Genomic DNA, 27,908 nt, shown 5'->3' with positions numbered 1-27,908 from the left:
TATTTTCATGTACGCTTATGCGAAATTATCTTGTTCAAGTTTGTTAATTTGAGAGTATTCTACGTATTGGAACGGCAATCTTATATTTTCGTCAGCAAATAGCTACGTTATTATTGTTTTTGCTGGGCAGCAACGCCTTCTTCCACTTGGCTTGAGTGTTTGTTACATGCCCAGCTTGTCCCCTCACCAATCGACAATCCTAAGGCCACATCAAAATACCCAATGCAACAAACTCAAGTGGATGAGAAGCAAGCAGACTAATGCCTGAACTGCTAACTCCGAAGGTATATAAAATCACAGAATTTCAGCTTACGCTTTTTTGAAAAGCTGCCAAGGGAAAGTTTTCAATTTAGTGATCTGCGGGTTGTTACAGAGCACGTTTACTAGCTTGATTCAACCAAGCTAGCCATTTTCTGCGCTACACCCACTTCGCCAGAGAAAGAGTGATCCGAACACCTCTATATATGGACACCCTTCTCGTGCTGGCAGCGTCAAATCCATTTCAGATAAGTTGCCTACGTATTCTCAACGAACTACGGTTTTCTCTTGACAAACTTTCCCTGCTGCTTCAATCTCTTCATTTCTTCCTTGCTAGCCTGAACGGTGTGCCAGTTCAGTGTAGGTGAGAGCAGACCGGCAGCAAGACCCGGGCGCCCAACAGCAACAAGCATACCAAGAATGGGTCTCAAGTTTTTCTCGGTGAGCAAACCACCGAGTGTAAGAAGGAACCAAATGCCTTCATGAAATAGGGTCAATTGAGTCATAAGGCGAACATCAAGGCTGGGATGCTTTAAGAAGAACCGCACACCGTTCCGCCCTCTCTGACGCTCCTGCGCAAAGTAACAGTGCAAATGACTACACTGGTTTCTATCTTCAAAAAATTCATCATGTGATTCGGCTACCAATAAAGCAAAATACAAATCATTTATTTGCTTGCTGGTTTTAATGTGAAACACCTAGCTAATCCAGAAGTGGAGGATTTGAGAGCAAGAACCTGGTCAACCAGCTTCGGAATCTGGTCCATCGAGAATGCTGGATGCCAGTGGTATCCTACAGCCAAGGGGACATGCTTAATTCTGGCCCCGACCTGTTTCAATCTCACTGCAAACGGGTTTCAGACTACACATAAAAAGCCTCACATTCTTCGAGAAGCTTTGGATAACAGATTTGACGTCAAGTGGAGCTTTTTGATAGGTTTTCTCCCAAACCACTGAATGAGTACAAAATAAAAATAAAAAATCACCCAGCTAATACATACATCTCATTATATACTGTCGTTAATTTAGTTCTATAGTTGGAACTTAACAATTCTTACCCCCCAGCTCAAGGTCTTCCCATCCGTACTCACTAAAATCTGCATCGAAGGGACCATCATGTGCGGACGCAAGCAGGTTTCCAGCTTTCAGGAGGAGTTTCCTTGATAACGCAACGTTTCCAGTGGCAAAAAATGCAGCTGAATTGTCCTGCATGAGCAAGAAAAACTCCAAACGTGACCACTTATACACTCCATCTGAAAGGCATTCAAGGAGGACATGTTCTGTGTCAAAGAACAGATGCAAAACAAAAGGCATTAAACACAACCTCTGAGTGGACAACACAAAACTATTTGCAACACAGCTGCAAAATGGAGAGTTCTTCCCCTACAAAACTCGTCCAGCAAAAGGGTCACGAATCAACAGCATCACTGAAGTTGACTCGGCAATTTCAATTTTGGAACACAATTCCATCTCTGATGAATATTAACTTCCATATGAAAACACCAGACAATGAGGTTCAAAAACTCAAGCGAAGAACCAAGGGGCATCCGAAAGAAGACCACTTACCGTTAACTTGAATTTCTCAGACTTGGGATTCTCGAAATTTGCAGTATTTACAACACGGCCATATGTGAAAGTGTTGTCATCCCCGTGCTCAGCTTGGGCCTCAGCGAGAGCAGCACCATGCTCTCGCAGAAAGTCTTTGGTCACAACAAGGTCGGAATCAATGAACACAATAATAGCTCCTCTTGCTGTCCGAACTCCCAAGTTCCTTGCCCTGGTTGCTCCTGGACATATTCCGGTGGACCACGCTCTTTAAGCTAATTGGCTAAAATACATTGAGATGAGAATGGAATGGAATCAATTCCTTGCGAATATGAGCTGAAAACCGAGACTCCGCTCGGGCCAAAGAACAAATGACCACCTCCACCTTTGCAAGTACACTGTTGACATGGAAGAGCTTAGTTCATACCTCCATGATGTTGTCGAATGATCTTCACATGCGGAAACACTCGGCTCGATTGCACTGATGTTCCATCACAGGTGTGTCCAGGTATTGGCGAGCTGGAGAGGTTTTCATTCAAGACATTGTTTGCCTCGTTTCCCTGGCTTCTTTTCATCATAGGTTTCTCTCTAAATACTTCTACTGAATTAAGAATAGGTTGAAGGAATTCAAGAGTTCCATCAGTAGAACCGTCGTCTACAACTACAACCTCGTAATCTTCGATTCCACTGTGCTCGTAACCCTCTTGTTCCTCAAGTGCTTGCAGGCACTTCCTGAGAATTGGAAGACGATTGTACGTAGGTATTATAACACTCCATAGCCCTTTCTCTCCATTGCAAGTACTAGATGTCGCCACAGATTCGAGTACATTCTCGCCAGATCGGGGTGACTGAAACAAGAAGCTCTCGCCCGCATTCTTGTCATTTAGAACAGCACTACAAATCAATTCTTCAAAGTTGAAGGCGTGAGAGCGTCGTGCTCCCTCAGGTTTCGAAGATAATGCACGCGAAAGCACCGAGACGACCGCCCCTGAAGCTCGGACTAGAATGCCTGAGGTTATTGAACTGGGTTTGCAGGACATTGAGAACGACGGAAGTTGAACAAACCTCGGAAATATGTGAGACGCCATTACGAATAGCGCTAAACAATACCCCTATATGATTCTTGTATCCCTGCGGCATCACCTACCAATCCCAGAATCAGAGGTCTCTAAAGTTGTCTTCACTAAGGTAATCACCAATGCTTCGAAACAATCCACCAAGATATTCTGAAATCCATTCGCCTGTTTCGTTGATAAATACAATTCGTGCCTGGAGCAACCTGTATGATATAATAGATTCTAGCTTGGGAACACTTTGCATTCTAGAGTCATCGTTAATCGAAGGAATAATGTGCAAGAATTCACTCGCTGCCAACTCACTGAGCTGGGAAAAGCCTACTTCATGACAAGGAGAGCGACGCTACAAAAAGATATGTGCTAATTATCAAAACCATTCCGAACACTGGAGCAATAAAGTACGCAACATCCAACACGTGAAGGTCCATTCACGTATGCGTCGAATTAGGTCGAAACGCAATTATCACAACTTCGGGAATCAAATGCTGAAGTCTGTTCTGCTTCACATATATGTTGATGGAAAATCACGACAAAAAAAATTACAAATCGAGCTTGCTTTGGTCGAGCATCTTACCAACAAGCGGGAAAATAGACTCTGCTTTTGCCCTACTGCCTTGAGCACAAAATCCCAAAACCCTAAGGAACTGTGACCATGAAAGAAACTGTTTTCAGATTTTCGAATTTCCCAGTCGCTCTCAGCACACAGCTCAAATGCGGCAATCTGGAGTTGCGGATGCACGCATCCATGGCTGCTTCAACTCCTTCGATTAGTCCTTGCCCTCGCAGGAGATTGCTACATTGAACTTCAATACAATCGAACTAAGCTCTGAACCTCAATTCCATGCAACGAGCAAACCCGTGCACAACCTGAAAAAAGATCAAGGATAGGATGAAGCAATCTATGCTAAAACATAACCAATAGCCAGGATTCTGATGACTTCGCCATGAAAAAGATTCATTGCTTGATAAAGAGTGGTGCTGCGAACAATCACATCACTGTTGTCCTCATAGAATTATGCAAAAAGGTTGTATCATGTAACACTTGTTCGTGAAATTACAGCTTACTTGATAAGGGTGTAAGTAGTTGACGTTAGTTGATTAAGAAACATGGTCGAGGATTTAATCTTCGTTTCTAATTAGGATTTGAAACATTTTGTGTAGTTAAGTTCATTGGAAGTGTAACAATGCTTATAAATTGGTTATATTACAACTAGGTAATATAATTTGGTTATATTACACAACAACTTCTTTTTTTTTTCCCTTTTTTTTTTTCTTTTTTTTCTTTTTTTTGTGAAAAACAATGACCTTCAGTAAAATAAGATGGTTTTATTGTAGTTAATATATTTAACAACAATGACTTTCACGTTTCAAAGTACAAGATGAAATTAGAATTTACATCTGTGGATTTTCGAAATTACAAATAATACTACAAAGCCTCTAATTACTGATGTGATTTTAAAACAAAATAATTGCTTAAAATTAGTGTGGTTATATTATTGTTGGTTATTATTATTATCACCACTTTGGAATGTAAAAAAAATATATAAAAAATATAAATGACATTATTTCTTGCAAACAATAGTTTAAAAACTACACATTGTGGTGTTTGTTAAGTAACTATAATAGAACCAAAAATTGATTTAATATTTTACTTACTAAAGATTATTTATTAGGCCCATGAAGAAAAAAAGTAGACATCTTAAATCATATAAAAAATGTGAAGGTGCTTACAAACCAACATGCAAACTAAAATCTTTTCTATAACTTAGAAACGTGTTGAGGTTTTTCTTTGGCAACTTGCATTTTTTCCTTATGCAATCAAAATTATAGAAGTATTAGATGTTATTATATTGTCTTCTCTTTTTTCTTTGGTATCTATAAATTGCATGTTTATAGGTACCATTGCATGTTTCTAATGATAAACATGCAATTTATAGATATGGTATGTAGTAATTGCTAATGTTTCTAATGATAATTATTGTGATGTACTTTAATGTATATTTTAAAGAATTAATTGAAAACATGAAAAAAACAAAAGAAAACAAAACAGGGAGAAGAAGATAATAAAGAGATTTATTATGTTATTTGTAATTTCATCAAAATTTAAATAAATTTAAAATGATCTCATAATATTGAAGGTAATAATTGGTTCTTAAAATAAAATAAAAATATAAATGTTCTTGATTTTTCATATATATATTAAATAATTCAATTTTAGGTAGAGATATAAAAATATTCAATAGCATCTTATTTCATATATATATATAAAAATATCTCTACCTAAAATTGAATTATTAAAAATAAATATATTCTAATAAAATTAATAAATTCACAAGGTGGTTGTTATATATATATATAAGAAGTTGTTAAAGCCATATTCCAAATTTTTTAAAGCTATACCCCCCTTCTCACCTCATGATTCATTTTGTACATGTCTCTTATCTCCAATCCCATTTCCAGCCCTCTTTCCTTGTTCCCATCCCCTCCCTCCCTTCCTTCTTCCTATTTGGACTCCAATCCATCTCTACTCCAAGATATATGACAAGTTTTTTTTTTTTTTTTTTTTTTTTTTTGATTTTTGAATTAATCATACGTGTTTTAGAGTTTATTAGTTGGATTTTAATTAGCTAAAGGTTAAACATGATTTGTGCATAGTTAAAAATGTCTATTAGACTTGTTGTAATAGACAATTTCTTGTCCACTAGGTAATTTAACAAAGGTAAGACAAGTTTATGTAAATATGAAGTGGTGGTTTCTATTATCTATTCCTATTGTGGATTTGTGTGTATTTTTTGTTTTTTGAGGGTATTTGAATATGTAAACTTCACCACAATTTTTTTGATACAAAATATTTTGACATCATATTATGGCATTGGATTGACACACTAACATGATGCATGTTATTATTTGCAAAAAAAATTAAATTAAATTAAATTAAATTAAAAAAGTTAAAATTTTAGGTTTATGAAGAATTGAATTGTCATGAAATAATGGTTGTTGTCATTGTCTTTATAAAGATATAATTATTATGAATTAAATTTTTATTTATATTGGATTTTGAAAAAATACGTATCACATCATGGTAGTGCATATCAAGTTGTTGTCTTATTGATTAATGTGTGTGTACACACATACATACAAACACATAAATGAATAATCTTTAAAAGAATTCAAACATTAGAATAACAAAAAGTGGTGTTATCTAAAGGTGGGTGGTTTTCCATAAAAGTTTGTGTATTATGCAACTGGAGGTAGTGGCTCGCTATGGAGAGGCCTACCAAACTCCACAAAGAGTATTGTGAAGAGATGCAATGTTGACCAAGACTTAGAATTATTCTTCAATTTTTTACATTTTTATTATGTGGATGCAAAATTTGGTGCTTCACACAAGGATTGATTTGATTTCATTATATTTCAAATGTGGAATTTACCATTATATGTATAACTATACCAACTTGAAGTATTTTAGATTATGAAGACAAGCATATATTTTTTTAAAGGCTTGTATTAGAAATGCTTTTAGTGGCATTGGAATTGTTTATAGACTTTACATTGAAATAGCTCTTCAAAACTTCTAAGGTATTTTTTTTCTTTTGTATGTTTTATGATTATTTATTTTGATATTAATAATCATAATTTTTAGGCACAATAAGCTTTAATATTGATTAAGAGTCATTAAACTTGTCATACTTGTAAGTTTTAATTGTATTGTAAGTATTTTAGTTAAAGAATGGATTATTAGTGTACTACTATTAATGTATTTATTAATATTATTATATTAATACTATATTCTAAGTATATATTTGATAGTTTTTGCTATGATTATTTCTAAAAATTAGTATGGTATATGATTTAAGCTAGGTGGTGGCTTAAGGAAGTTTTTTTTGGATATCACAAGAAATATTGTGCAATTCCACCAATTTCCAAACTTCATATTGATGCAATATTTAATTAAAGCAACTAAGATTGCTAAATTATTATCAAATAGAATTTTTGCAATTATTGATAGAGATTATAACAAAGGCTACAATATCATTGAGACAAGGGATATTAAATAAAAAGAAATGTATAAATTTGTTGCAAAATTTTTCAAGGGGACTTGAGGCAATTCAAAGCATTATTGGTAGTTCTCATACAAATGTGTTTGATGGAGCAAAAAAAGACTTGTTTCAAATTTTATGCAAAGCAAGAGCTTTAATTAAAGAATGTTGTGAGGAGGATTGGCTTAAATTTATAATGTTACAAATTGATAATAAAGAAACTTTTAGAGAATTTCTTATAGACTTTGAATGTTGTTTTGACACCATATGTGGCATCTCTCAATATTAATACCTTGATCAAGTTGAAGAGATTATTGAAAAGAAACAATATACCACATTTTTTTCAACATGTATTGATGAAGTTGATCAAGACTTTTTGTCATTGGATAAAAGTCTTAATGGAATTTTACAAGAATAACTACTTACAAGTGAAGATGTTGAACTTACACATTATTTAATAAGAAAAGTAATGCATATTCAAAAAGCTAAAGGACGTGAATTGGACATTATTGTCTTCCTTTATGAATATCGTCATCTTGAATATAGAAAACCACCTATTCGATTAGGTGGAAAAAGATAAGGAGGTGTAGCAATGTATTCAATAAAATGGTTGGATTTAAAAAAATATAATTAAGGATATTTCTATTGTTGATTTATCAAAGGAATACAAAAAAGCTATTTTAAAAGAAGTTAGTATTTTAGGTGTATTAAGTCATCCAAATATCATCAAGTTTTTTTGTTGTGGTTTTTCTAATGAAAGAAAAGAGTTTGAATATGTTATGGAATGAAGAAAGGTGATCTTATCTACAATGATAGAAGAAAGAGGGCCACTTCCAAAAGTAATTGCAATAGATATTATGCTACAAATTACTTGTGGAGTATGTTATATGCATGACATGAAGGCAACACATTGTGACTTACAACTTGATAATTTTATTATTAATTTAATAGATGTTCCAAAAGTAAATGACATATATGTACATGTGAAGTTATATGATTTTAGTATTTCAAAAGTTGAAGTGAAGGACAATCTATAAGTATGCATAAGAGGATGAAATTTAGATACAATTGGATATATGGCTCCAAAGGTTATAAAGAAGAATATAATTGAAGAATCTTTGTTAGAGGTAAATGCTTTGAAAGCAAATGTGTTTAATTTTGGCATGATGTATAGTGAGATTATTTTGGAAACATAACCTTTTGATGGTGAATGCAGTCTTAAAATTTATCAAGGAAATATAGAAGGTGGTAAAAGATAAAATTTGCAAAATGCTTATTCACAAGAATTGTAATTGTTGATAAATAATTATTATTCTTTGGATCCATTAAAGAGGCCTATATTTCTTGAGATTTATACAAGTTTGACAATGTTAAAGAAAGAAATATCCCAAGGTCATTTGGAAGATAGAAATTCTAAGTACAAAGAATATACATCATAGGATGGCATTATTTTGGATTCAAAGCCATGGTGAACAAGTTTCAAAGTAAATTTGTAATATTTTTTCACTTGTATTCAATAGATGTGATTCTTTTGGTACTTATTTAAAATCAATTTTTAAAATTCTACGACTCCATTGAATATTGATAAAGAAAAGCTTGGTTAATCAAATCAAATTATTAATAAGATATGTGTTCTTAAGATTATAGTATAAGTTTAGTATAATTATAGTAAATACTATAATAAAATATATTGTATAACTTAAAATATAATAGATATGGATATTTTTATTTATATAAAATATTATGATACTCAGATTTAAGAGATTGTGAATAGTTACAAGTTAATGACAAAGCTTCTAAATTTTTAAAATTAATTGGTGTAGAAAAAAAGATAATTGAATTGGAAGACAAATTTCAAAATACTTGTAGTTTGAGGATTATTGACATGGGTGGAATTGGAAAGTTAACATTGGCAAAGGCTTTAAGTAGTCATATCTCCTATAAGTTTGATGCAACATGTTTTATAGATGACTTAAAAGGTTAAAAATTTAGAATTATATTTAAAAATAAGTTGAAAAATTTACATGATTAATCTCAAGTATGTTCTTTGCAAGAGAGACAAGACATCTTGAAACATACTCAAAAAACAAAAAAGATTCTCATTGTTGTAGATGACGTAAAAAATATGAGCCAATTCAATATATTATTAGATATTGATTTATTTAAGGATGATGATGGTAGTAAATTAATTACAACTAGTTGTACTTAAAGTTCCTTAAAACAACATGTTTTAGTACATGGTAGAGTAGACATAAAAATCTTTAATAAAACATAGTCTATAGAATTATTTTATATGTATGCCTTTACAACCATTGAACCTTATGTATCATACTTGAAAGGTGTAGTTGAGAAGTTTATTAATGCTTGTAGTGGACTTTCATTGAGTTTCGAAGTTATAAATACTTACTTATATGGAAATCAATGACTAAGAATATAAGAGAAAACTTTGTATAGATTATTGCAAACAACATATCATAGAAGTGGAGATGAGAAAATTTTGAAGACATTAAAAATTAGCTTTGATAATCTAAATGATGATGAAAAAAATATGTTTTTGGATGTTTCATGTTTTTTTGCAAAGATTCATATACATGATGCATATTTGAAGGAGAACTACTATGCATTTTGAATGATTATATTATAATTTCTAAATAAGTCTTTGATAATCTTAGAGATAAGTCATTATTTAAAATTGATAATAATGGATATGTATACATGCATTATCAATTGTGTGATATGAGTCATATCATTGCAAAAATAGAGTTTAAAAGATCTTGAGTTCAAGATTCATATTTGGCTAAATTCAATAATTGTAACCAAAAGATGAGTTTTTTATTATTGACTTTTAAAATCTTTTGCTTTTTATATGTATATATTTGCATATAAATAATTTTTACATTAAAAATATAATATTTAATATAAAGTTTATATTAATATATAGGGATCAAAATTCATTAAAGGCTTATCTTTCTCGAAGTTGAAGTATAAATTGAAGTACTAAAAAAATTTAAAAGTAAATACTATGAACTACAAATATATTTGTTTGTTGATTTTTTGTTGTTGTGAAGATTTTGACTTTATTTTATCTCTTGTAAGACAAAATTCAATATTTATTCATGTGATTTTTAATTGAAGATCAATTGATTAATATTCAAAAAAAGAATGTTGATAAGTTTTGGAATATTTTTGAATATGAAGCTTTTAGCCAAATGTGGGTAGTTATCTTAAAAATTGTAATTTTCTTGAAACTTTTCCAAATGATACATTCAAATCTATATGCTTGAGAAATTTATACCTAAAGAATTGTAAAAATTTGAAATAATTGATAACCAACTTATGCAATATGATATCTTTGATTGCCCTTCATCTTAAAAAATTTCTAATATTAATATTTTTTAAAAGATAAATTTCTTTAAAAGAGCTAATAATCAACAAACATACTAGTTTGAAGATAATATGAGGTGAGATTACAAACATAACATCTCTAAAGAAACTAGACAGATGTGGATGTGAGGCTTTGGAGGAATTTTCAAGAGGAATGAAAAATCTTGTTGCACTAGAAGTATTGGATTTTTTAAAGTATAGAAATTTGAAAAAATTATAGAAAGGGTTTGAAAACTTAATATGTTTGAAGAAGATATTCATATAGGAATGTGAGTCTTTGGAGGAGTTTCCAAGTCGATTAGAAAATTTGATTGTATTGGAAGAATTATGGTTCTACAAGTACATAAAGATAAAAAAGTTATAGGAAGGATTTGAAAACTTAACATATTTGAAGAAACTAGGCATGTAGGAATGTGAGTCTTTAGAGGAGTTTCTAAGTGGATTGAAAAATTTAATTACACTAGAAGAATTATATGTCTTCAAGTGTATAAAGATTAAGAATTTGTAAGAAGGATTTGGAAACTTGACATATTTGAAGATACTAGGCATATAGAAATATGAGTCTTTGGAAGAGTTTCCAAATAGATTGGAAAATCTAATTACATTGGAAATATTGGAATTTTTAAAATATAAAAAATTGAAGAAGTTAATTGAAGGATTTGAAAACTTGACGTATTTGAAGAAGCTTAGCATATAAAAATGCAAGGCTTTAGAGGAGTTTTTAAGTGGATTAGGAAATCTAATTGCATTAAAAGAACTCAAGTTCTAAAAGTACACAAAGATTAAGAAGTTCCAAGATGAGTTTGAAAACTTGATATGTTTGAAAAAACTAATTATATATGAATGTGAAGCTTTAAAGAGTTTTCAAGTGGATTAAAAAATCTTATTGCATTAAAAGAATTAAATTTATCAAAGTATAGAAAGTTGAAAAGGTTGCAAGAAGAGTTTGAAAACTTAACATGTTTGAAGATATTATGCATGTAGAAATGTGAATCTTTGGAGGAATTTTCAAGTGGATTGAAAAATCTAATTGCATTGGAAGTATTGGATTTTTTAAAATATAAAAATTTGAATAAGTCAAATGAAGGATTTAAAAACTTGACATATTTGAAGAAGCTAAGTATGTGGAAATATGAGGCTTTGGAGGAGTTTCCAAGTGTATTGAGAAATCTAATTATATTAGAAGTATTAGATTTCTTAAAGTATAAAAAATTGTAGAAGTTAAACAAAAGATTTGAAAACTTGACATGTTTAAAGAAGCTAGGTATGTCAAAATATGAGACTTTAGAGGAGTTTCCAAATAGATTGAAAAATTTAATTACACTAAAAGAACTTAAGTTCTACAAGTACATATAGATTAAGAAGTTTCAAGATGGGTTTGAAAACTTGACATGTTTGAAGAAATTAATTATGTATGAATGTGAGGCTTTGGAAGAGTTTCTAAGTGGATTAAGAAATCTAATTGTATTGGAAGAATTGTGGTTTTACAAGTGCACTAAGATAAAGAAGTTACAAGAAGGGTTTGGAAACTTGATATATTTAAAAAAGCTTAGCGTGTGGAGATGTAAAGCTTTAGAGGAATTTTTAAGTGGATTAAAAAATCTTATTATATTAGAAGTATTAGATTTTTTAAAATATAGAAATTTGAAAAGGTTATAAGAAGAATTTAGAAACTTGACATGTTTGAAGAAGCTAAGCATATAAGAATGTAAGGATTTGGAGGAGTTTCTAAGTAGATTAAAAAATCTAATTGTATTAGAAATATTAAAATTCTAAAAATATAAAAAATTTAAGAAATTAAAAGAAGGATTTAAAAACTTGATATTTTTGAAGAAATTAAGTATGTAGAAATATAAGGCTTTAGACAAGTTTTCGGGTAGATTAAAAAGTTTGATTGCATTGTAAGAATTGTGATTCTACAAGTACACAATGATAGAGAAGTTATAGGAAGGATTTGGAAACTTGACATGTTTGAAGAAACTACATTTTTAACATGTTTGTAGAAATGTAAGCCTTAGGAAGAATTTTAGAGTAGATTGGAAAATCTAATTACATTAGAAGAATTAAATTTCTTTAAGTGTAAAAAATTGAAGAAGTTATATAAAGGATTTAGAAACTTGACATGTTTGAAGAAGCTAAGCATATAGGAATGTGAGGCTTTAGATAAGTTTCTAAATAGATTGGTAAATCTAATTGTATTAAAAGATATGTCGTGACACAAATGTAGTAAGTTAAAGAAGTTACAAAAAAGATCTTGAAAGTTGACATATTTAAAGAAGTTAAAGATGTGTCAAGGACATGAACTAAAAGATGATGTATAAACCAATAAAATTTATATTAAAGAAAGAAAGAAAAAATAGAAATAAGAAAGTACATATATTAAAAGAAATTAAAAAGACTTATTGTCAAAAGACAAGAAAACTTGAGACTCTTGAAATTAGACTAAAAGCAAGAAAAGAATTGACAAGAGTGAAGAGGGCTTCACTCTTGTCTCTATATATACTATCTAATTAGGGACTATATGGCGATGTTCTATAGGACCTCCAATATGTGTTGACTTTGTAGGACACATGCCTTGACTTATAAGGTAAGTTTTTGTATAAATGGGCTATATAGTTAGCTTGATCTTCAAGCTAACAACATGTGTGGCACATGGCCAACTTGTTGACTACGTTTTTAATCCAAAAAATTAATTAAAGATACTTATAAAGTCAAAGCAATGTCTATGTAGCTTCTAAAAAGCTTCCATAGAAGATATTATAGAATTAACTTATTTTTACTTACTTCTACTTACTTCTACCTATTTATATAGGTAATTACTGGCTTATATGCATATGTCTATGACATTACCTCCCTCCCCTTTTAGGGACAAGTTCCACGAGGAGCGGTCAACATATGTTGAAAAATCTATGATGCAACAAATTGCATTCGCCACAAACTCAGATCTTTATTCTCTTCAAAGATGGTTGATAGGGCCTCTCAACCATTGATAGTGTCCTATACCACGGCGGGAAGATCATCCTGTTATTTGATCATTGTTGAGGCCTTCATAACTTCCTTCAAATAAAATATGTGGAACACCGTTAGGAGTTGTTCCTACCTCTAATAAAATTATCAAACATCGGGAGTTTTTTCCAAGGTTATGATACCAAATGCGTTATATCTTGCCATCTATTCAAAGAAAAATATATGATTTTTAAAGATCTTCATATCAATTGTATCATCTTGAAGGTTGTGACAATCGCAATGTCTCATCCAAAAGGTTAGCAAATGAAGGCTCTTCATTCAAATCCATCGATTGTTGGTTCTTCATTTCTTTAGCATCACAACTACAAAGAAGCTACAAACAAGGATTGAAAGTAGAATATTATCTTGCCTACATCTTGTTTCTTTTATAAAGAAGGTTTTCATCTTGATTTTGATGGATGTCATCAATAAAAAGCCTCCACCGCCTTTGTCACATTTGTAAGATTCTTTATTGACTCCCATGTGCATTCACTAATATCATATCCATGCCAATGGACAAGATATTGTAATTTATTTCGACACCACCTTGAATCTAAGACTTCTTTCACTTCAAACTCTTCATTATTGTCCACTTCTATATGAGGAGGTGGAGCTTGTCTTTTTTTTGGTATGTCCACTGTCTTGAATAGTTCAAGAAGAGATATGTGGAATACTAGATGGATTTTCATTGACTCTGGTAGGTATAAATGATATGCAACTCGATTGATTTATGCAAAAATAAGAAATAGTCCAAGTCTACGATAGTCCAACTTGTCACAAAGATGAGTGGTCTTGATATTACAAAAAAGTAAGCATACCTTCTCACCTGCGTAGAATGGTGGTTGTTTCTTTCAATAGACATCTGCATTGATCTTTTATTATGCTTGAGCTTCTTTTAAATGCGCATTCATTGTTCTTGTAGCTTTGATAAATGATTTGTCAAATCTTTTGCTATAGGATTATCAACTTTTGAAAAGTCAAAAGTATCAAGTCGAGGATGATAACTATAATTGGTAAAAAAAGGTATTTCTTTTGTAAAAGAATGTATCGTGTTATTATAAGCAAACTCTGCCAATGGCAAAAGAATTATCCAATCATCTTATTGGTAGTTGATGATACATCTTAAATACTACTCCAAAACTTGATTAACACATTCTATTTGTTCATCAGTTTGAGGATGGAATGTTGAAGATAGTTTTATATCTACTTTTAGAATCTTAAAAAGAATCTATAAAAATCTTGTTATAAATTGAATTCCCCTATCTAATATAATATCTTTGGATAATCCATGATAGCAATAGATATTGTTAAAAAAGAGCTTAGAAGTTTCTTCACCTGTGATAGATTTTGTACATGGTACAAAATAAACTATCTTGGCAAAATGATCTACTATCATGAATATAGAGTCATAAGTACTTGAGATTAGAAGATCTATGATAAAATCCGTAGAAACAGAAGACCATGGTTGTTTTGGAATAGGTAATGGTTGAAAAAGTCCATAAGATCGATGATGAGGAGTTTTTGATCTTGAACAAACGTCACATGATTAAATAAAGTCTTTTGCATCCTTCCACATTTGAGACCACTAAAAATCTCTAGATATAAGTATCAAAAATATCTTACTACTGAAAAGTTGTGATGTGCTTAAAGAACATATAATCATGCTTCTCCTTTTGGAACATATAATCAACCTTCGAAATAGAATGGGTTGTTTTTGAACTCAAACTTAGGAGTATCTTTGGACTTAGAAGGATTCTTGATATTGTGAATAAAAGGATCAAAAGACATACATAATTGAATTTTTTTCACAAGGATAAAATCAATAGTCAACATTGATTTCATTACTCAAAGATGAAAATGCTTTGGCTTCAAGAAAATTATTCTTTCTTGATCAAAAGATGTATCTCTTTCTTTTGGTACAAGAGAAGAATGTCTAGAAGGATGTCTAATAAACCTTATTATTTTTTGTATCAATATGTAATCTTGAAATTAAATCTTGATAAAGACATGCTTGAACAGACTTGGCAACGATTCAAAATACATGTTGACATGAAATACTTGAGATTTATGTCGTCTATATATATGGTGACTGGATTGGAAGCGCCTTCTAGATAATGATGCCATTCTTGAAATGAATCCATGACTGCAAGAAGCTCTTTGTTGTCGATTTCATAGTTAATCTAGATTGCTGAAAAAAATTTGGAATAAAAAGATACTAGGTGAAGTTTATCATCTGTTCCCATTTGTGATAATATCAAAATATCATCTAAATAGATCATAACAAAGTCATAGAGATACTCACAAAAATATGTCAATTATACAATCGTAAGAGCAATGCTTTGGCATGATATATGTATTTTTTTTTCAAATATATATACAAAATTCTTATACATCTTTGAAATTATTGTTGTAGCAATCATAGGTTCCGATTGTAGATTTGCATAGACAGCAAATGTAGTACCTTATTTGGCCACCCTCACAAATACTCAAGCTGTGATAAATAAATATCATTTAAGTTTTGGCTTGTCGGGTGTTAGAAGTTTTTTCATAGATCTAGAGATTCTCTGATCTATTAGAAGAAATTCTAACTTTTACGATATCCAATCTATTAGTGGATTGTATTTTTCAAGCCATGAGAGTCCTAAAATGTCTAGACTTGATCATGATGTAATGGCGTTGAATACCACTTGGCTACTATAGTTGTCAAAGGTTATTTCTAATAAAATTATTTCATGAGTGATTTCTCTAGAAAATAAAGGTCGACCATCTATTACTTCTTCATGTACAGCTTTGGATTTTTTGACCATATAAATTTTTTGTCATTTAAAAAATTCTTTGTCAATAAAACATACAGAGGCTCCCAAATCAAGTAATACATGAAAATCTAGTTTTGTGACTTCTAATCATTCATGTATAGTAAAATAATGGAAAGGATTAGCAAAGAGTACATGACCTTTTTTGAATTATGATAGTAAAGAATCCAACTGCACAGTCCTTACTATAGTTGGATGCCTTCATTTTTTTACAATGCTTTTCATGATGTGGCCGCACTCTTCATTCGATATATATGCTAGTATTTCTTTGAACAACTATTAACCTTATAGTCAATTTTTCTGCAATATAAGCATAGACCAAGTTTTTTTTGATGCTATTTTTCTTGCTCAAAAAGAAATTTGAAGCAAATTACATCAATTTACATATCTTTTGCTTCCAATTACTCATTAAAATTGAATGGTGAAGAAGCTATAGAATAATTGGTATATACATGTGGCGTATTTAAAGAACATTTATCTTATTGTCTTTGAAATAAACGGTTATCGCACTTCACAGCTTAACTAATGGTTTCTCTGAGTATTAGAAGATTTGGAATAGATAACAATAAGTCTTTGATGTCGTCTCTTAATCCCTAATGAAATTGGCTCATTAATACAATATAGACTTCCATTGTCTTCTCTCTAATTTATATCACATATTAATTATTGGAAATTTGAGGCATATGTTGATATAGAGTGCATTTTTTATCAAAGGCTTTTAAATTTTAGTTGTTGAAGAATGAACCTTATCATGTTCACCAAATATTTTTGTAAATTTTACCAAAAATGCTTTAAAACCGTATAATATAGGAAAATTCTTTTCAAATAATGGAACAAACTAGGATAAAGCTTGACCCAAAAGCAAGGTTCCAACCAAACCAACATGAAATGCTTCAATAGAATATCATTGAGGTTGAAGTAAGGTGATTAGTCATACTTGATTTATAAAGCTATGAAATTTTGAGCAGGTACCATCAAACTTTTTTCGAAGGCTGATCTTTGGTTCTTTTATTGTTATTATTATCAAATCATTGCTTTGAATGGATATACCTCTCATATTTGAAATAGACATAGTTGTTTGAAAATTTGAAATCTCTATTGCAATTTGATGTGATGGTTGAGGCACTTTAGCTCCTTGACCTTTATATATGATCATATATAGTTCTTTATTCTGCTTTGATAAAGTCTTTGTCCTAATCTTCAATGCTTCAAGAGTATTAATAATAGAATCTAACTTAATTTCTTTAAAATCTGTCATATTGACTTTTCCACCTTCTGCTATAAAAAATTAGAAAAATACATTCCTTCAAAAGAAAAAAAAATAAAAAAAAATAAAAAAAATTATGGTATAAAGAAAAAAAACCAAAAGAATATTGAGAAAAGAACAATATTAGTCTAGAAGATGATAATCTACAACCTCTAAAATGCTATAGTACTTCCAAGAAGAAAATTAATCCACTCTCTGTCAAGAAAGATCAAGCTCCTAATAATGCTTTATAGCAATCTCAACAAACTATTAAGGACTATATACAAGACAAGGATTTTAAGACCAAGAAATAGAGTGAGCTAGATATTAAAACAACAACTAGATACAAGGCAAGAAGGTCCTAGCTAGACTACAAGAAGTAAGTTGTAAATATACTAGGTCCTAAGAAGCTTCTTAAGAAGTTTCTTTAAGGCTTGAAAACAAAGCAAGCCTAAGATCCTTCTTTAGCAACTTCTTAAATCATCTAAAGCCTCCTAAAACCTTCTATGACCTCCTATGACCTTCTAGAACTTTCTTAGAATCTATTGAAATCTTTCAAAATCTTCTAGAACCTATTAGAACCTTCAAGAGCCTTTTTAGAATCCATTGGTACCTTTTGGAACCTTTTAGAATCTTTTAGAATCTTTTAGAATCTTCTTCAGTTGTATGTCTGTAACATCCATAAAGGACTTGTGTACCCCTTTTCTTACAAGGCCTATATTAGTTGTTGGTCCTCCTATTTTCTATTAAAAGGATCAAGATTTTTGTATTTTTAATCTTACCATGGTATTCAAAAACATCCAATTAGATTTAGAATCTTGTGTGGCCTTTAAATCTTGCTCTATTTCTTCATAAAGGCTTCCAAAGTGATAAAACTCATTTTTACCAAGATTTTAAAAATTGCTCTAAAAATTCCTAAAAAATATTATATAAATTCTAAATAAATTTTAAATATTTTTGTAATATTTTCATAATATTAATTTCTATTTAAAGCTAAATTTTCCTACTTTGGTGATTTTTGATAATAATAAAAATCAATTTAAATCCATTATAAATCTTATTTTTTATATCAATAATTAAAATGATATGAGATTCTTTCTCATATTTCTTCTAACTATTAATATTTATAGTTTTTATAAGTAGTACATATAGATAGAAGATCAATATAAATATTAGTCTAAATAAATAATCCTTAATATTCAATAATTAATAAAAATACTAAACCAACAAAGATAATTATCTCCAAGACTTACTAAGACTCCATTTCTACCACTAACATTCTAATTTTCTATTTTTCTAAGGATTTTTATACTACTCACTATATATTGTGATATAAAGCATTCTAAATGTATATATTTATCCTAAAAAAATAAGTGAGTCAATTTGATGATTCACATTTGCTATAAAAGAAACAAGATCAAAAAAAGATTACATTCTATCTTCTATCTTTTTTTGTAGCTTTTGTGTATTTGTGACTCTATGGAGATAGAGAACTAAAAACTAGCAGATTCAACTCAAGAGCTTTCATTTGCAAAATTATCAAATAAAATATTATAATTGTCACAATCTTCAAGACAACAAAATCAAGATGAAGATCTTTAAGAACGACATGTCTTTCCTCGAATAAATGGCAAGATACAATATGTTTGGTATCATGATCTTTGAAGAGACTTTTGATGTTTGGTGATTTTATTAGAAGTAGGAACAACTCTTGATGATATTTCAAATATTTTATTTGAAGAAAGCTACAAAGGCCTCAATAACAATCAAATAATAAGGTGATCTTCTTGCATTGATATAAAATACTATCAATGGCTAAAAAGGCCTATCAACCATCTTCAAAGAAAACAAAGATCAGAATATGTAACAAATATAATTCGTCACATTTTAGATTTCTTCAACCTATAAAAATTGTGCTTCATGGAACTCGCCCATAGAAAGGAGGGTAATGTCATATATATATATATATATATATATATTAGTAATATCTATATGATTAGGTAGAAGTAGATAAAAATAAATTAATTTCATAATATCTTCTAAAAAAGCTTCTTAAAAACTTCATAGATGTTGTTTGACTTTACATATGTTTGTAGTTGATTGGTAGGTTAGAAACTTGGTCAATAAGTTAACCACGTGTTGATAGCTAATAGAGTAAGCTAACTATGTGGCACACATATAAGAAACTTACCTTAATAAGTTAAGATATGTGTCTTACAAAATCAAGATGTTTTGAAATTTCTATAAGACTTTGTCACGTAGTTCTTAGTTAAGAGTATACATAGAGATAAGAGTGAAGCCTTCTTCACTCTTGTCAATGCCTTTCTAGTCCTTAGTCTTGTTTTAAGACTTTCTAGTCTTCTTATTTTTGGCAATAGCCATTCTAGTTTAATATTATATCATCTTTGAGTAACTTTCTAGTTCTCTTTAGTGATACAAGACTATATTGAGGATTTTCTTTCTTTAAGATTCATATCTTTAATATTAGATCATTACAAAAATATTTAGAATTATGATATTTGTTGCTCTAGAAAGATTTTTTTTTTAATCTTTATGCTTCTTTAGATTCTTTTTAATATTTAAACCATATTTGATAGTCCATTTTTATATAAGCATTTTGATGGCAATAATAACTTTCAAAATTATTACTTTCATATCCTTGATTTATACAATCTCTCTTTAGTGAGTTTATATTCTTGTCTCTTTTATTTTTTCTTTTATACTTCAAGCTTAGTCTACCTTTATAGTAATTAAGTTTATATTCTTCTTTATAAGAATATATATCTTTTTTTTATAATTATTATATTTTGTAGGATCTTTTCTTGTATAATATTGTTGATTTGAAGATCTTTCATCTCTATCTTGATTTAGAAGTAAATTTCTTCTCATAATTTTTCTTTGTTGAAGAAAAGAAGTCTAAAAGCTACAAATACTTAGCATCAGCAAGGATTGTACTCTAAAAGAAGTATGGAGAAAGATGTCTCTTACTTCCAACATCCTTTACTTATAGATAGAGTTTATATCCCATATACATGGACTTCATCCAAAGTCACCTTCATCCTTTCAACTAGATCTAAATTCATTTTAATCCAGCCGTCACTATAGTAACTTCTTTTAATCTTTTGGTACCTTTTAACTATTAGTAACTTACAATGATTAATTTTTATGTGGTGGTAACTAAATAAGAACTTGCTAATCTTCAGCACTCCTATTTTACTAATTTTTAAAAGATTTTTAATTCTAATCTCTGAATTAAGTCATGATGTCTATCCTTCGTTAATGCTTTTATAAGCACATCAGTAAGCATGTCATTTGTAGCACAATACTTCATACATATTATTCCATCTTCAATCTTCTCTCGTATGAAATGATGTTGAACATCAATGTCCTTGGTCCTTGAGTGGTGTTTTGGATTCTTGAAAAATGCAAGACATCCTTGATTGTGATACATAATTAGAATTGCTTCTAATTGTACTAGACCAATATCTTCTAAGAGTTGTCTTATCCAACACGTCTCCATTGCACAATGACTTGCTACCATGTACTCTACCTTCATTGTTGATCTTGTAATGGTAGATTGTCTCTTGCAATTCCATGAAATAGCTCTTACTCCAATGAAGAATACATATTCCATTGTGAAACTTCTATCATTTATATTTTCAGCCCAATCCGCATTATAATAACCTTGCAAATCAATGTTCTTACCACCAAAGTACAATTTGAAGTCCTTTGTACCTTTTAAGTACCTCAATATCTTTTTTACCATTGTCTAATGTATTGGTCCGACCTTAGATATGTGTTGGCTTACAACACTTACCACATATGCAAGATCCACTCTTGTGGCCACCATTGCATACATGAGTGAACATACTGCTACCTTGTATGGAACATTTTGTATCTTATTTTTAACTTATATAAACTCCTCATCTGTGAGCTTTATCAACTTTAAATTTGTCTCAAAGGATGTTCCAATGGGCTTGCACTCCTTCATGTTGAATCGTTTCAATACTTCTTTTATGTACTTGGTTTGGCTCATTATAATGGTCTTGTTACCACAATCTCTTATAAATTCTACTTCCAAGCAGTAGTATAACTTTTCTAAATCACTCATCTCATATTTCTTCTATAATTTGGCCTTCATCCAATCCATCTTTTCCACATTATCAGCGAAGATGATCAAATCATCAATATAAAGGATTAAAATTAGTAAAAACTCTCTAGATTACATCACATACAATGAATGATCAGCCTCACTCCTCACAAATCCTTCATTGACAAAAAAGGTGTCAATTCATTGGTACCATGCCCTTGGTGATTGTTTCAATCCATACAAGGATTTTTTCAATTTGCATACAAGATGTTCTTTGCTTTGTTATACACATCCTTGATGTTGGTCCATGTAGATGTCTTCTTATAATTTTCTATTCAAAAAGACTATCTTTACATCTATTTGGTGTATTTTCAAATCCATTGCTGCCCCAATTGCTACAATGGTCCTAATGGTGGTGAATTTGGCAACAGGTGCATAAATCTCATTGAAATCAATTCCAACAACTTGTGAATATTATTTGATAACTAATCTTGTTTTGTACCTCTGCACCACATCCAATGCATCTCTTTTAGTCCTAAACACCCACTTATAACTAACACTAGATCGATTTGCGGGAAAAGATGTTAATTCTCATGTACCATTGTCCATAAGAAATTGGTACTCTTCTTCCATAGCCTTCTCCTACTTGATTGCATCTTCATACTTCATAGCATCATACAAAGATAATGGATCAGCAAGACGAGCAACATTTGCATGTTCTTCAGTTACTTGAGGGAAGATATAATCCTTCCATCATTCGCCACATTGCCTTCTTTCTCTCAAAGGATATCTCTTTTCACTTGTAGAAGAGAATTCACCTTGTTGTACTCTATATTCTTTTTCAACCTTCTTCTCTCTTAAATCTTGTTATTTTTTACTCAATGATTAGTACTCTTCATCATTATCATCATCCTAATCTTCAACATCTTCATTCCTTTCATTATTGATCTTAGTAATTGTAGGAGCTTTCATCTTTTCAACTTTTTTTGGCTTTTCATCTTCATCATCTTCATTATCTTTATCTTCTTATTTCTTTGCTAAAATCAAAGATGTATCCACAAACATATCATTACTCCTACTTGGATACATCTCTAAGTGATCACAAGTACTCTTGTACTACTAAAACTCAATATCACGACTTTTGATGATCTTCTTGGTTTCTAAGAAAATTAGTCTATTTGCCTTAGTACCTTCACAATAACCAAGAAATACACACTTTGTATCTTTTGCATCAAGTTTGGACCTCATACAATCTGGTATTTTTGGATATGTAATGCAACCAAAGGTCTTCATATGAAAAATGCAAGGTTGTCTCCCATTCCAAGGTTCTTGTGGTATCATTGATGCAAGAGCACTTGTTAGACACCTATTTCTTGTATAAACTGCATTCACCATAGCTTTTGCTCAAAACTCATAGCCGAGGTTTTAAACATGAAGCATGCTCCTTATCATCTTTAGAATGATTTGATTTATCCTTTCAACAACACCATTTTATTGTGGAGTATATAGAATTGTGGTTTGTCTAGAAATTCCTTCATTCTTCAAATAAATATCAAATTTCTTAGACATGTATTCACCTCCATTGTCTATAGGCAGCACCTTGATATTGCATTGACTTTATTTCTCAATAAGTACTCTAAACTCCTTAAACCTCCAAAAGCATTCATTTCTAGCTTTAAGAATATAAATCCAAATCTTTCTTGAATAATCATCAATGAAAGTGAGAAAATATCTTGATCTTCCAATACTTGTGTTCTTCATAGGTCCACATACATCCAAATGGACAATCTCCAGTAACTTAGTAGCACATATTATTATACTCTTTGGAAATGATGCCTTTTATTGTTTATCTTATATGCATCCTTCACATATAAGTTGTTTTGTATTTTGGCTTGTATTGCCAATATCTAATTCACTTACCATAGTCTTAAGCTCTCTCATGCTCTTCACATTCAAATGGCCAAGGCAATGATTTCATACATTCAACTTGTCTTGATTTGATATAAATTCAGCAAATGTGGCTACCTCCACTCTATTCACCTTTTTACAAATGAGGTAGTACAAATTTTCCTCTTTCAAGCCTTTGAAGACCTTGTCTCCACTCAATGTTCTTATAAAATATCCATTTATGTCAAATTGAACTTTAAAACCTTCTATTACAAGTTTATTTACCAAAAATAGATTTTGCTTTATCTTAGGTACATGAAGGACGTTTTTGAATCTGATCTTATTAGTTTGTCTATTCACAACCACCTCCATGATAATAGAATCAATTCTAATAGCTTCACATGTGTCACTATTTGCCAACACCACGTTTGATGCTGGAATAGCCTCATAAGTGTCAAATGAACACTTATTAGATGTCATATGCTTGAAACAACCTAAATCCACAATCCATCTTGACATGGCAGCCATAAAGGTCCCATTTGTTGTCGTGAATGCATAATATTATCCTCCAAACTCATCTTGGACACTATTTACATTCTTCTTCTCCATCTTTTTGCCTTTGTAGCAATTTCGAGCAAAATGGCCTACTTTGCCACAAATGAAGCAAGATTTGATATTATCTCATTGATTTGGATAGTTGCCCTTGCCTTAACGTGACTAGAGTATTGAATCTTCACTTTGGAGCTCTTTTTCTTTCTTCTTGGTTACTTCATGGGCAAGTCTTGCTATTACATAGTCCATTATAAGCTCTTTTAGCTTAATGGACTCCAATGCCATAATAAGGCAGTTGAGGGATTCGGAAAGGCTCATCAACAAGGTCATGATAATATCACTTTCTTCTAAAGGCTTGTCAATAATTGCTAGTTGGTTTACAAGAGCTCTTATCTTATTGACATGAGCCATGAGGTCTTCACCTTCTTCTATCTTATAAGTGAAGAACTTCTTCCTTGTATAGATGATATTGGATAAGTTTTTGCTCTAATAGATGTTGCAAAGAATCTTCCATGCTTTCGCAAGTCCTTTACAAGAGATAATGTGGGAGAAGTTGGCTTCATCTACATTGGTTGCAATCAATCCAAAATCCTTCTTTTCATGACATTTGAACTCCTTCTTCTCCTTCATATCAACATCTATTCTTGGAGCCTCTTTACTTTCATCTACAATATCCCAAAAATCCAAAGATGCCAACAAAAGCTCTATTTTTACTTTTCAATGGTAGAAATTCTCACCTCTAAACTTCTCAATAACTCTCAATCCTTCACCCTCACTTGAAGCCATGTCTAAGGAAGATTTGTATCAAAATATATTTTAAGAAGAAGTCCTAATGCTCTCAAAATCAGCAAGAAGGTTTTGTTGCCTTAGAATCACATAATCCTTCTTTGTGAACAAACTACTGTTTTATTCTCAAAAACACTTTCAACTTCATTTCTAAGACTTCTCACAAGTCTGATGACCTATCTAAGTGCCTTGAATCTGATTTGCCACTTTAATATCACTCTTATGCTCACAAATCTCTTCTATACACCATAAGAAGTCTTTTAAGTACAATCAGCAACTTTAAGACATGAAATTATAAAGTTAGATCATCAAGGATCTATCTCAACAATAGTTTAATGTAAACTTTGCCTTTAGGTGAAATAAAAACCAAACACCAATACCAAAATGCTCTTAACCACAAGTAAGAGAAAACCAAGATCTAGATCTAAATCTGAATTTGAAAGTTAGGTATTTTTAAAGCCTAACATCAGCAACAAAAACTTGATCTATTCCACACTTACAAACCACTTCAAAGAACTTCAAAAAACACTCAAGCAAATATAAATGGGCCCATAACCTGTTGAAGAAAAGAAGTCTAAAAGCTACAAATACTTGGCATCAGCAAGGATTGTAGTGTAAGAGAAGTGTAGAGAAAGATGTTTCTTACTTCCAATACCCTTTACTTATAGGTGGAGTTTACATTCCATATACATGGACTTCATCCAGAGTCACCTTCATCCTTTCAACTAGATCTAGATTCATCTTAACTTAGCCGCCACCTTAAAACCCTAGCCACTACCATAGTAACTTCTTTTAATCTTTTGGTGCCTTTTGACTATTAGCAACTTACTATGATTAATCTTTGTGTGATGGTAACTAAGTAAGAACTTGCTGATCTTCAACATTCTTTTTTTCATGTTATTTAATTGTGGTCGTATTTAATAAAATCTTAAACATCTATCTTAGTAATACCAATTCTATATAGAATTATTGATTCAATAAGTGTAAGTGTTATAATAATTATTGGTTTAATGAATGTGACTATAAAATATTTTATTTTTTAGAATTTGATTATAATTCACATCCTTGACAATGGATCCTATTTAGAATATCTTAATGAATAGAACAAAAGAATTAGAAAGAAATAAAGTTGTTAGAATTTTTTTTCTTATTAGAATTTGAAATAAGAACTTGTATTTAAGTTGGTTGATTATATACAAGATATAGTATAGTTGGATATTTTTGTAATTTGAGGTAGATTTTTTAATTTAATAAAAATAGGTAGATGTATTTTAAAAACTTTATATTATGATGTTACAATTTAATTTTGAATTTTTAGGAATATATTTGTATCTTATCAAAAGCTTATTTTTGTTGTATATAAATTGTTTTAAGGTAAATTACTTTAAATTAAACTAATTTAAGATTTAAGATTATGATTTAAAATTAATAAGTTTTATATTGAAGTTGTAGATTTAATTAAGGCTATTACAATAAATGAAGAGCTTAAGTATTTTTTAGTATTATTTAGAATTGAATGTATAGTCTTAAAATCATAGGATTAATATATGGGACAAAAAGTCGTATGTATTTTGGAGCAATGTAAATAAAAGAGTGTTTAATAAATATTCTTAAAATATAAAAGAAAAATTGATAAAGTACAAAAAAGGTTTGAAAACTTATTCTAAGATTTTTCATATACAAATTTATTTAATGATATTTTTATAATAAAAGAGATATTAAAATAAATCATATAAAATAAAAGACTAAGCTCATCTTAAAATTGTGATAAATTTAATAGACTTATCAATTAATGTTGATACTTAAATCCTTTATATCAATAAAACTTTACAAATAATTTAAAATAAATTGACTATAATAAAGTATAAATTTTTAATAAGTTTTAATATTGTAAAAAATCTGTATTTGGAGTATCAAAAAAATATTTTTCCAAAGATGGAATTTTAATAAATTATATAATATTTCTATTATTAAATATTTTATACTTAAATTATTAATTTTTCTTTAAATTTTTCACAAATATAAAAAAAAAAAAAAATAGAGAACCAGTAGCACATAAAAGGTATCTTCTAATCTAACTTGAAAATTTCTATAAATTTTAAGAAATCCTCATTAACCTTTAAAATCCAATTTCTAAGATCCTACCACATTTAAACCTCAATAACTTAAAATCTAACCATCTAATTAAGCTTTATTCTAAATTTTTCATTAAGTACAATGACTTTTAAAAACCTTAAAATTTTCACCTATGGATTTGGTACAAAATTTATAAATTTTATCAAAGTAAAATTATTTTTTATTTAATATAAAACATTATAATTCAAAATGACTTTAATTTTGTTAAGCTTTCACAAATTCATTTTAAACTCAAACCATTCAAAACCAACAATCATAGAAATTGTATTAGATTTATTCTCAAATATTATACTCTTATTAATAAAAAATATTATCCATTTGCCATAGGTGCATGATTTTGTGCCTCATTAGATATAATTTTGATCCTAATTCTTAATTGGCCTTCTATAGATATCAATCTAAGATTTATTTAAATAATATTTATTGATTTCTATTTTTTATTTCTATCTAAAGATGTATATGGTACTATATTTTCTAATATATATTTTTTTTGATCCTATAAAATAAATAGAATTTATTTTTATTTATTTTTAAATAACACTTATTAATTTTACTTTCTTTTTAATCTCTATATATATTTTTTAGATAGTTTTTTAATATATTTTAAAATAAGCCTTTGAATGATAAAATATTTTTTTCTATTTTTTATTCAATAGTCATATTATAATATGATAACAAAAAATATGAAATTTATATTCTTTTATATTCTAAAAATAAATTAAAATATTATTTATATAATAAATAATAAAATAATTTTAAAAATCTCAAAAAATATATATTTATTAGAGGTTAAGAAATAATTGGCTCATTTGTGAATTCAAAAGGTATTATATTATATTCAAAAATATCCATACATGATTCAAAATATAATTTTCTATTCATTTCTATTTTTAATGTATATTAGGTTGTATATTCTTTATATTAAAGGATTTCTATATAGATCTTTATTTAATTTAATTGATGAAGAAGTCATGATCTCAAAAGTAGAGGATATTTATTCTTAATGGTAATCTTATTGAGTTGTCAATAATCCACAATTATTTGTAATTATTTGTCTTTTTTCTTCACAAATAAGGTATAAGTTTCTACT

At 29.8% G+C, this 27,908-nt stretch overlaps 1 protein-coding gene across 2 annotated transcripts; it reads right to left on the bottom strand.

Annotated features, from left to right (window-relative positions):
- Positions 1–233: 233 nt before the first annotated feature.
- On the bottom strand, positions 234–3,898 carry LOC112287655 (uncharacterized). 2 transcript variants are annotated; one of them, XM_024530886.3, is made up of 6 exons: positions 3,453–3,898; positions 2,230–2,945; positions 1,824–2,044; positions 1,316–1,463; positions 995–1,101; positions 234–830 (listed from the first exon to the last, which is right to left on the bottom strand). In XM_024530886.3, the coding sequence occupies exons 2-6, from the start codon at positions 2,888–2,890 to the stop codon at positions 534–536; spliced, it is 1,434 nt and encodes a 477-aa protein (XP_024386654.1). In that variant the 5' UTR covers positions 2,891–2,945; positions 3,453–3,898; the 3' UTR covers positions 234–533. The 2 variants fall into 2 exon arrangements, with proteins under 2 accessions (XP_024386654.1, XP_024386655.1); XM_024530887.3 differs by having other exon boundaries at positions 2,230–2,933; positions 3,453–3,878.
- Positions 3,899–27,908: the final 24,010 nt, after the last annotated feature.

The sequence above is a fragment of the Physcomitrium patens genome, chromosome 10, assembly GCF_059467195.1.
Source record: "Physcomitrium patens ecotype Gransden chromosome 10, ASM5946719v1, whole genome shotgun sequence".
In the NCBI taxonomy this organism is placed as follows: domain Eukaryota; kingdom Viridiplantae; phylum Streptophyta; class Bryopsida; order Funariales; family Funariaceae; genus Physcomitrium; species Physcomitrium patens.
The sequence above is the reverse complement of the archived record's forward strand: the minus strand, read 5'-3'. Positions and strand labels throughout refer to the sequence as shown.

Coding starts and splice junctions, on each gene's coding strand:
- LOC112287655 (XM_024530886.3), bottom strand. CDS start 2,890: ATGGCGTCTCACATATTTCCGAGGTTTGTTCAACTTCCGTCGTTCTCA. Junction 1,464..1,823: donor CTGAGAAATTCAAGTTAACG/GTAAGTGGTCTT, acceptor TTGCTCATGCAG/GACAATTCAGCTGCATTTTT. Junction 831..994: donor TTCCGAAGCTGGTTGACCAG/GTTCTTGCTCTC, acceptor TACTTTGCGCAG/GAGCGTCAGAGAGGGCGGAA.